The 12035-nt window shown below is 36.5% G+C and overlaps 1 protein-coding gene across 1 annotated transcript in view; it reads right to left on the bottom strand.

Moving 5' to 3' along the window:
- Positions 1-7555, bottom strand: part of clpb (ClpB family mitochondrial disaggregase) — a 41837-nt gene extending 34282 nt beyond the window's left edge. The window contains exons 1-3 of the mRNA XM_087794851.1: positions 6923-7555; positions 6799-6850; positions 966-1052 (exon numbers count right to left, since the gene is read on the bottom strand). Of these exons, the coding sequence (XP_087650977.1) occupies positions 966-1052; positions 6799-6850; positions 6923-7376 (593 nt within the window). The 5' untranslated portion in view covers positions 7377-7555. The remainder of the gene's footprint in view (positions 1-965; positions 1053-6798; positions 6851-6922) is intronic.
- Between the last annotated feature and the right edge of the window lie 4480 nt (positions 7556-12035).

Below are 12035 nucleotides of genomic sequence, written 5' to 3'. Positions count from 1 at the left end.
AATTTTTCTCCAAATTTTAACGTGTCTGTATTATCAAAGCTATATAAATAATAACATTTAAAGCAATGATCTTTGTTCCTTAACCATCTGATGTTAAAGGAAAGTGGAGGCCATTGCTCTGCCTGGACTCTTGACTCGGACCAAACATCATGAAGGTCAGAGTCGACCCTTGGTTTAAAGGAGGAACAACTTTCAAATAAAGAAGAACAAAGATGTTTCTTCCGGACTCTGATTGAGACATTTCTAAGAGAGCTAATTTCAATTATTGAGCCGTTTACTTCCCACTAACTAAGCCATGAGACACAATAACAACTGAAGGTCAGTGTGAGTTGTCGTTGGTCTGATCTGCTCCAGAAACATACAAAACCATATGCTCGTGTTTAGGTTCACATGACTCCATCTTACATTGAAAATTCCACATTATCATTTTCACGGCAAAGTGAACAAAAAAAAGTGAACAGAGGGTTCCTGGCTCGAGGAAAAAAAAACAAAAACCTTGCTGAAATTGGATTTGGCCCGGTCTTAACCTCGGCCCCTCTCTGTGTGGTGTGTGTTCTGGGGGCCAGGAGGCTAATTCAATTTGTCGGACAGAGAGACGGGGGAAACGGGTTAAAGACCGTCTGTCGTCCTTAAAAGTTGCACTTCTGAAGACCTACTGTAACGAGGAGGAGGCTGAGACACGACGCACAATAACTCACCAGGACAGCTGCACGGTGCCGAAAAAAAAAAAGAAGAACTACACCAGCACGGAAAATTACCGGTAATTGAATGAAGCAGGAGGAACATTCATTACCCGGCCTGCCACTGAGGAGCGCTGTGCCGTCTCACTGAAATGTCATCTGTTGTTTTATTTGTCTGACAACTGACACAGATAGAAACGGATTCTCTAAGAGCATGATAAACAAAGTCTGGTCATGAAGAACGACACCTCCGCAGAGTGTGGGGAGGATCATGAAAACACACACCTGTGCTGTCGGTTTATGGCGGCCACCATCAGAGCGGTCCAGCCGAGGCGGTGCCGATGGTTCGGGTCGACGCCGTCTTTTAACAGCCTGGAGAAACAGATATACAGATTATAAACAAAGGATCAGATGCGTCGTATGTTACTTTAAAAATCCTTGTATTTATTATGTTTGTTCTAGGGGTGTGAGGAAAGAAAGTGACAGATGGCAATATTTTTTTTACCATATTTTATTGATTATTTTATTATATTAAAAAAAAAACTTTTTAAATCATGTTGTTATTTTTATGATGGTTTATAATTCACTAAAAATATGCAAATATTAACAGAGCTTGTTCATTTTTCTGCTGCAATTAAACGAGCGGCCGCTAGATTAGTTATTAGCAGCTAAAGGCACAATGACATCCCGGCCATGACTGAGGACGAGAGGATACAGTCGACTTCAGCAGCTTTTAAAGCTGATGTTTGGACATTTTTTGGTTTCAAAACAAATGAAAGCAGTAACAACTTCGTCAAGAGTTGTATGGTCTGTAAATTCTGCAACACCAGAGTCAAGTACTCAGCAATACTTGAAATATATAAAAATATCATAATATATGGTATTGTTATCCCTGAATTGTTATATGTATCATATCGTCAGATCTTTGCTAATACACACCTAAATGTATTCTCTTATATAATAAAAAAAAAATAACACAACTTTTCCAATAATTGTATTTTGATTGTCCAGTGACAGTTATGAAAAATTCTGGATCTTTTCAAATCATGTTGTTATTTTTCATCATAGTTCTTTTATGGTTAATAATTCAACAACATTTTTTTTATCTTCAATTAACGTGCAAATATTAACAGAGTTTGTTCATTTTTGTGCAGCAATTAAACGACCGGCCGCTAGATTAGTTATTAGCAGCTAAAGGAACAATGAGATCCAGAAGATGACTGAGGATGAGAGGATACAGTTGACTCCAGCAGCTTTTAAAGCTGATGTTTGGACATATTTTGGTTTCAAAACAAATGAAAGCAGTAACAACTTTATCAAGAGTTGTGTGGTCTGTAAATTCTGCAACAGCAGAGTCAAGTACTCAGCAATACTTGCCCTTTAAAGTATATACTTTATTGAATATTGTTTTGATTGTTTAAGCGCTTTGTGACCCTGGTCTGGAAAAGCGCTATACAAATAAAAATGACTTACTTACTAACTTGAAATATATAACAATATCATAATATATGGTATTGTTATCTCTGAATTGTTATATGTATCATATCGTCAGATTTTTGCTAATACACACCCCTTAATGTATTCTCTTATATAATCCAAAAAAATAACACAACTTTTCCAATAATTATATTTTGATTGTTCAGTGACAGTTATGAAAAGTTCTGGATCTTTTCAAATCATGTTGTATTTTTCATCATAGTTCTTTTATGGTTAATAATTCAACAACATTTTTTCATCTTCAATTAACGTGCAAATATTAACAGAATATGTTCATTTTTGTTCTGCAAATATACGACCGGCCGCTAGATTGGTTATTAGCAGCTAAAGGAACAATGAGATCCAGGCGATGACTGAGGATGAGAGGATACAGTCGACTCCAGCAGCTTTTAAAGCTGATGTTTGGACATATTTTGGTTTCAAAACAAATGAAAGCAGTAACAACTTTATCAAGAGTTGTGTGGTCTGTAAATTCTGCAACAGCAGAGTCAAGTACTCAGCAATACTTGCCCTTTAAAGTATATACTTTATTGAATATTGTTTTGATTGTTTAAGCGCTTTGTGACCCTGGTCTGGAAAAGCGCTATACAAATAAAAATTACTTACTTACTTACTTACTTGAAATATATAACAATATCATAATATATGATATTGTTATCCCTGAATTGTGATATGTATCATATCGTCAGATTTTTGCTAATATACACCTAAATGTATTCTCTTATATAATAAAAAAAAAATAACACAACTTTTCCAATAATTGTATTTTAATTGTCCAGTGACAGTTATGAAAAATTCTGGATCTTTTCAAATCATGTTGTTATTTTTCATCATAGTTCTTTTATGGTTAATAATTCACCAACATTTTTTTTATCTTCAATTAACGTGCATATATTAACAGAGTTTGTTCATTTTTGTGCAGCAATTAAATGACCGGCCGCTAGATTAGTTATTAGCAGCTAAAAGAACAATGAGATCCAGACGATGACTGAGGACGAGAGGATACAGTCGACTCCAACAGCTTTTAAAGCTGATGTTTGGACATATTTTGGTTTTAAAACAAATGAAAGCAGTTACGACTTTGTTAAAAGTCATGTGGTCTGTAAATTTTGCAACACGAGAGTCAAGTACTCGACAATACTACAAATAGTATCACAATATATTGTATCGTTGCCCCTATATCCTGATACACATCGTATCGTCTGATTCTTGCTAATGCAAACCCCTAATGTATGCTCTCATATAATCAATGAAATACCACAACTTTTCCAATAATTATATTTCTATCGTCCTGCAGTGACAGCTATGAAAAGCTCTGGATCTGTCAGTGAAACACTGGAAAGCCATACGTCACAATCCAGCCTAAATAGAAGAGACAGCGTTAAAAGCCGGACAGCTGTTACAGAGCGTTTCCTCGTAAGACACACCAGAAAAACATGATACATCTCCCTCGATCCGCAGCCACTTGACCAGTCGTCGTGTGTGTTAAAGTGAGCCAGGTGTGTGTTAAGTTGAGCGCCCGAGGGGAAGACATCAGGCCGTGGCAGCGTATTCATGTTGTGCGTCCGTCTGTTGCCTCTCGAGCAGAGCAGGCCGACAGAGCGAGTGTTTACAGGCAACACTGAAGCCTCTGGCTGCAGATGAGAGCGCGCTCGACTGAACAACCACCAACACAAGTGTGAGTTTAATTGAATAGAAATAGAATATTAAACTCTCATTCTGGGAGTCTATCCCAGCTACCTCGGGTGACAGGTGGGAAACCAGTCTATCGCAGTACACACGGAACATAACCACCACTCAACTGTGCTGCCTCATAAAATATACATATAATGTTTGTCTTTGATATTGTAAAATTAATAAAGTTGTTTGTTGTTATGAGACGAAATAAACACCGTGTTTTCATTAAGTTCATTGATCCACCTACATTTTTTATTGCCATTACAATCGACTGTACATATGGATGACCTTTTCAGAAATATATTCCTGGTCAAGTGATTATTTATCGAGGTAATGTGTTTTAAATGACAATCTATTCTCAAAAGAAAGTGATCCTATAGGTTTGTCGACGTCACATACAATAGAAAAACTCTATTTTAGATTATAAATTGAACAGCTTTCTATTTTTGGGGGGAAAATACAAACATTTAACCTTTTTTTTGAGGCACTAACTTATATTGAATTTGTAAACTATCATACACTATAAAATGTCTTGTGAGATTCTTACTATTTGTTTATCTACGTTCAAGTTAACCAGGTGTCCAAAGGTGAGCAGGTCCTGTAAACTCTCGTAACGACAAGTAATAAGTATGTCATAACAATGGTCACACTGCCCCAAACCAATACTAGATGTTTTCAAAGCAGTGTGTGTATCTGTGCCTCTGTTAAGAGTGTGTAAATTGTGAGTCTCTGCACAGCTTCCCTGAGTTACTCAATATTTGTAATGTAATATCGTTAGACAGATGGGACCAGGAATCACTGTAGGCCTCAGGACCGGTCCAGTGAGCCCATTTCGTCTCACTGTCTCCCAGTCAGTATGTAAACAATAACAGACTCCCTTTTAGTATCAGCTGCAGCGTGTGCATGTGTGTGTGTGTATGTGAGTATGTGTGTGTGTGTGTGGAGTCAGTTTTGGCATTTGGGGGAGATGAAGAGATCAAGGCATCGTAATTAGATTCATAATGGCATCGCATTATCCAATAAAATATTACGTTGATGTGATTTGTTTCATATACGAATCTACATAAGCTATTTAGGACAGCGATATATTGCAATTAAATGTTTTATTCAATACTATGTTACATCTAGTTAATTCATATTGCATTAAAATAGACCAAAATTTGCTTTTTTTAAAAACCGCATACATATAATATGTACCGGGCTATACTGACTCCTACTGGTCGTATTTGGAACTGTAATGGTTTCAAACTCAAGATGGTTTGTAAAATCGATTGACTTCATAAATAACAGAGTAATAAAATGTTGTTGTTTTTTTTTAAAACACTGTGATAAAATATTGATTGAATGCAAAAAAAGCCAGACACACATCAGAATCAGAATCAGAAAAACCTTCATTGCCTGCGTTGTGTTTGTTGTGGTGGCATTACAAAAGTAAAATAATATAAATGAAAAATAAGAGATTAAATATATAAAAAAAATATATAAAGCTACAATAAAATATTTTAATAATTATTTAAAATAGAAAATAAAATAAATAAAATGCATATGTTGATCAAATTGACAAATCAAGATTATTTATATCTAAAAGAGATCAAGGTGAGAAGGCTTTCCTTTATAGAGTACATTTTTATAACATTTTCACAAGGTAAAATTCTTTAGTATTGTGAACTAAATGAAATACCCAGACCTGATTAATCAATAATGTTTCTAGTATAAAAGCTATAAATACTATTTGCCTTTATCGAACACTACATCTGTTATTTTTGGAGTTAAAGTAAATCCTAAATATCAGTAGGGCTGGCTCTGTGGTTGGCATGGAGCTGGACTCACTGGTGACAGTTACTGAGAGGAGATCACTGAACAAACTACTGTCCATAATGGATGATGACATCATCCTCTGAATACTGTCATCAGTGAGCAGAGAAGCAGAATGAGTCCACGAATGCTCCTCCCATGATGCAAAACTAATAGACTCAAGGTCTTTGTATCCTTTGTCTTTGTTATTTTTCTTTGATCTATTTTCTTTATCTTAGACTTAGATTGTATCATCTTGTTCTTTCTCTTTATTTCTCTTTGTTCTTGTTCTTATTTTATTTATTTTTTTATTTTTTTTAATGGATAATTGCTGTATTGCTGTGGCTAATTGGAAAAAAACTATTTCCGGAAGGAGACCTCCTGAGGGATCAATAAAGTTATACCTACCTACCTACCTACCTACTTAGTGGAAAAAGTGAAGAAATAAATAAAGACGCTAAAATGAAGACTGTCATGAATATTTGAAAAACGCTGATTACATTTTTGTATATTAAATTAATATATATATATATATATACATATATGTATATACAAAAATACATCACCATCATCAAAGAATGGCCAAGAGATTATGGAGAATATTAAAAATATAGAAGCTATCCATCTTCGAGAAATGCATGTTCTTTTACAAATATGTTTGGCTACATTTTATTATACAATTATTTTACAAATGATTTAAAAATATATAATTTATAATAGTTTCTCTATGTTGGGAATTACATAACAATAAACAATAATTAAAAAATAAATACCAGGATTGACACATAGTGTTTAACTAAGATTGAATAAATGAACTACTGTATAAACACTAATTTTTATCAAACTTTTTTTATTTTATTTTTTTCTTTGACCTATGTTCTTTATCGTTATCTTTAGACTTAGATTGTGTCATCTTGTTCTTTCTCTTTATGTTCTTGTTCTTATTTTATTTTGATTCATTTTTTATGAGAAATTGCTGTATTTTCTGTGGCTATTGGAAAAAAAAACAATTTCCCGAAGGAGACCTCCTGAGGGATCAATAAAGTTTTACCTTACCTTACCTTAATTGTATGTCCCAGCTACATAGGGTTAAAGGCCATTGACAATTGTCTCTATATCAGTTTACTAAAGTGGGGAAATGTTTATTTACCTGGCTACATCCTCAGCATTACCAGTCCTTGCTGCCTCCATCAGAGCACCACCTTATAAACAGAGAAAGAAGGTAAACATTAAGATCAGGAGTAAAAAAAACACAACAACACTGCAATTTTTACCTTTGTTGTCGGAATCTCTGCCCAGGCAGAAGGCGACCGCCGCCGATGTCAACACACCGGCAGAGGCCGGTCCAGCCCGTCTGGCTCTCCCACGAGAACCCCGGCCCTCACCTCCATCCCTGGATCCACTCTCCTCCCAGAACAGGTTGTTATTGTCACCTTTGTTGGCCAGAGCAGCCCAGGAGCTTCTGCGGTTCTCTAGGCTGGACAGCCATCTAGGGGCGAGGTGGTGGTACTGCACGGCAGGACCGACGCTGGCAGCGGCGGCGGCGTCCTCGGTCAAAATCCTTCTCCTGGACACCCGGGAGGTGGTCACGATGGGGTTGTGGTTGTTCTCGGTCACTCGGACGGCCTGGCAGGTGGTCCCGGTGGCGCTGGTCTGGAGGACCCGGCTACACGGTGACAGGCTGCGCGACCTTCGGGCGAACAGCCTGATGGGAACCGATGTCAACATGGCGATAAACTCACCGAACGACGATGCCTGAGAGGAAACGCTGGAGTCTTAGAATTGTTTGGAAATGTATAAACCCCCCCAAAAATCTCCCTCTGACAGCTTATTATGAATGGAGGGAAATAATAACACGCAAGGACGCAAAGTGACGCTGACAGATACGTCGTACGCACAGGATATGTTCTCGCTGACGCGTTGCGATGACGTCACAATATTAGGCTATGATTTAATTTTTTTTAAAGCTTTTTATGAGTTGATTAAAAACGTACAAGAATGGGTTTGAGGACACTTTAATGTCTCCAAATAAATATGTGTCAATTTTGTAATAACTGTTTTATGTCCGCCAATTTGCGAAGCGTCATCAGAGCAGGACGCAATAGAAAGAACACAGAACAGAATAAAATTGACAAAGATCCTTTTTTTATGTTAATATAAATGTCTCATATGTGGAATTATTTATCCTGATATCATTCATTTGACGTGTTATTGACACAATACAATTTTTTATTAAAGTAATCTAGAATTAACTGCAGTGTGTGACGTCATTGCTAGGCGACTGCCGGAACATATTCGGCACGCCTTGCACTTTTCACAGCTTCTACGTAACCTGGATTTCACTAGAAGCACGCGACATACTCTGGGAAATGTAGTCAGCAAGATTCAACGTTGCATCACAAAATTTTAAACAATAATGATAAGTCGTGTTTTTCCAAAATGATATGGTTGTTTATCAGTGTTTTTTATTATCAAACACTTGTGTTTCTGTTTTGTTTACCTGTAGAAACAGCCTCGTTTGTATATTATGATGAATATTTATTCCAAATAAATCCTAAAAGTATATCAACTTAAATTAATAAATTTAGTTTAACGTAAACAGTATGCACAACAATTCCTAATTCACTATACATCACATTCAATTAATTGTATAACCACTTTTTATTGCAGTGGCGCGTTATATCCGGCAGATGTCGTCAAAGTGTAGAATCTCTCGACAATTTTTAGTTTGCACTGTCATCAATTGCAAAAAAATGTGTGACGATAAGTAATTTATTTAAACAATAAATGAATAAATAGTCTTTTTGCCGTTGTATGTCCATGTTTTTCATCCATATAGTTACATTGAGGTAATGAGGGATCCCAGTAGCTTAATTTTATTCTGAAAGGCTATATTTTTGGTTTTTCAAATTTAATTTAGCTTTGCAAGCTGTCCAGTTGCTATTGCCAACAGTCTCTAACCTTTTCATAGAGTGACTGGATGATGTTGAGCTTATGTCCACAGTTGTGTTTCCTCAGTACCTTCCACAATGGAAAATCTATTAAGTTTTAGTGAATCTCCATTTGATGATCTCAGTATTTTTCTCCTAAGATCCTCACATATGCAATTCGTTCAATAGTACTACGGCTTGTCTGAAATCCAGCTTTAAAAGCTTCAGCATTCTTTTCCATCCTGCTGTTTATAGCCTGCAGAAGTACCTTCCTGGGATGGCTTATCAAACTAACATTCCTGTAATTATCACATTTGTGAAGGTTTCCTTTCTTGTTAAGAATGATTATCAAAGATTTTGTCCATTGGGGTGGCCATTCTCCTGTTCTCCAGATCATTTTTATGCAAGATTTCAATAGTAATAGTTTTAAAAATAATGATGTAATGTTGTCAAAGCCAGCTGCTTTTTTATTTTTTTTTGTTTTCTCGCTGTTTCACAATTTCACTTTGCAGAATGTCTGGTTCTGATTCTTCCCTCAGTTGAATACCTTGCTCTAGGGTTTCCAGGACATTATCCTCTGTTTGAATGGGGTCATTATACAGTAATGTATTCAGTCCATCGTTCTTTTACCTGAATCTTTTAACAAAGGTCCATCGGCATCTTCTATCACTGATGTTGTACCTGATTTTAGATTTTCAAGTTCCTTTATCGTTTGGTATGCTACCTTGCTATCATTCCTCTCAAACCCTCGCTGAATTTTCTTGCACTTCATTTCAAGAAAATCTTCCTTTGCTTTTACGATTCACTTCATCACATCAATATTGGAAGCTTTGTATCGTCTTTCACTTTCGTCAACTTGATAACGGCTTGACCCAAGTTCCCTTTGTTTGTCGCACATCATTTCAGGCGTCATCCAGGGTGACTTTAGTTTCCTGGCTTTACCTGGCACCTCCAGGGCAGTTTGTTGACAATGTCAAGGAGACAGTCATCTCTTCAACATCAGTAAGGCCCAGTAATGGAGAAAACCTTCCATCGATTTTGATGTTGAAAATGTCTCTAACTTCTTGATCCTTTAGTTTGTCAAGGTTGTACTTAAAACGAGGCGATGGTGGTCCAGAGATTTTCTTTAACTTTTAAGTTTCTTCTTTTGCTAGCAGGAATTCTGCTGATTTTTGTCGGCGAGAAAATAATGGATCTGGTTCTTGGTGATCCCGTCTGGTGTCGTCCATGTTACCCGTCTCGATGTCTCATGGTTGAACAGAGTATTAGCCAGGACCAGGTCATGCATTTTTGGCAAATTCTAGCAAGTGCAATCCACGTTCATTGGTTGTTCCTAATCCACATTTACCCACAGTACCAGGTGTTGTTGGTATTTGTACTAACCTTTTCATTCCAGTCTCCCAGGATCACTTTTAAATCTTTCTTTGGTGTTTTCTGCAGAGTTGCTACAGTTTTGTTATAGAAAGCTTCAAGCTCTACTGTTTGAAGTCGGCGCATATACTTGGATGATGGACATGTTTCTGGGGTTTGTTTTCATCCTAAGATTGGTGCACATTCTATGACCGATTTTGTATGAACTTGATGTACAATGAAGAACTCCTCTTTCATGACCTCCACCAGACTTTGTGTCCATCATCTGTAACCAATTCTCCAGCATGTAGCCATTAGTAATTTCTGCAATGCCAACTATACTCCAGTCATATCTTGATAGTTCATATTACAATTACCGTATTTTCCGGACTATAAGTCGCTCCGGAGTACAAGTCGCACGAGCCATAAAATGCATAATAAAGAAGGAAAAAACATATATAAGTCGCACTGGAGTATAAGTCGCATTTTTGGGGGAAATTTATTTGATTAAATCCAACACCAAGAACAGACATGTCATCTTGAAAGGCAATTTAAAATAAAAATAGAATAGAGGCAACAACAAGCTGAATAATTGTACGGTATGCTTACGTTACATGACACAACTGAGAACGTGCCTGGTATGTTAACATAACATATTAAGAGTTATTCAGAGAACTATAGCATAAATAACATGCTAAGAAGTTTACCAAACCATCCGTGTAACTCCAAATAACTAAAATCCAATGAAATCTTCATCCTCGGTGTCACTTTTAAACAACTCTAACTCCGGAGGTAGAAGATGCGGCGCTTCCTCTTCTACGTCGAAATTATCGACACAGGCCTAGAGCGCCCTCTTGCGGTTTAGTTTGAAAATAACATGTGAAATGATATACCGGTAATAATGTGTTAATAATTTCACACATAAGTCGCTCCAGAGTATAAATCGCACCCCCGGCCAAACTATGAAAATAACTGCGACTTATAGTCCGGAAAATACAGTGGTTTATTTTACCATCTCCATCTAGTGACCTTCGATCCATGAGCCTATAACAACTTCTTGTTTAACGATGTTACATTTTCTTTGATTGCATGGCAGTAGTATACTTTTCGTATCAGTCCTGTCGTGCCGTGGGTAACCCGGGCCTCGACCAATCCGGTATGGTTGAATTCTTTTTATATATACTAACATACTAAGAAGAGAAGAAACTTTGAAGGCATAGTAAACATTAGCATGGTAAACATTAGCAAAAGTGGAAGTAGTATTAGAAGACAATACAACCACACTATGACAGCAATACATAATAAGAATACAGAAAAGGTAGTAAACAAAATTTTCTTCTGGTTCATTTTTATTTGAATGCTATATGTCATTTATATTCTTGCAAATATGCTCTGGCCGACGATTGGAGCGGTAATTTATGTGCCTGTTTTGTTACTCTCCGGCTCCGGCTTTTACCGTGTAACACGAGGCATGAATCATTGAGGACACTGTGCTCTGCCGCAATAAATCCACTGGAACCTTCCTCAGCGGTTCACCTGCAGTGTCGTGGCTGTGTTTGCATTAAATATCCGACACTGTTATGCAAACCCGAACCGCGGATTTAATCAAGATAGATATCGACCCCTTTTTATCGATTGAAACGCATTTCATTATAGATCCCCTTGTTGATACTTGTGCATGTAGCGTCACGCTTAATTGAATTACCACCTCATGAGCAAGAATTATTATTAAATTATATTATTGATTGATTGAGATAACTTTATTCTAAACGTAAGTTTTCACAGCAGTTGGAAAAAATAAGGATTTACCATACAAACACATTATATTAAGACATACAGTGAACATATTACAAATAATAATAATAATTTAATGGTAAAACATGCACAATAATATTATAAGTGATTATTATTTTGTATTTTTTTCAATAATAATCAAATAATTAAACAAATGTATTTAAAAATTAGTCAAATGTAAAACAATAATTACAAACTTGACAGTTATGATGACAGTTTACTCGTCATTGTGGATCTATCTCTGAGGGACAATTTTGTCACTGTCCAGTTTTTTTATCTCTTGATGTTTCGATTGGCTGCTGAGTGCGTCGAT

Source organism: Callionymus lyra, chromosome 7 (assembly GCF_982586985.1).
Source record: "Callionymus lyra chromosome 7, fCalLyr1.hap1.1, whole genome shotgun sequence".
Lineage (NCBI taxonomy): Eukaryota > Metazoa > Chordata > Actinopteri > Syngnathiformes > Callionymidae > Callionymus > Callionymus lyra.
This window is presented reverse-complemented; position numbering and strand designations above follow the sequence as displayed.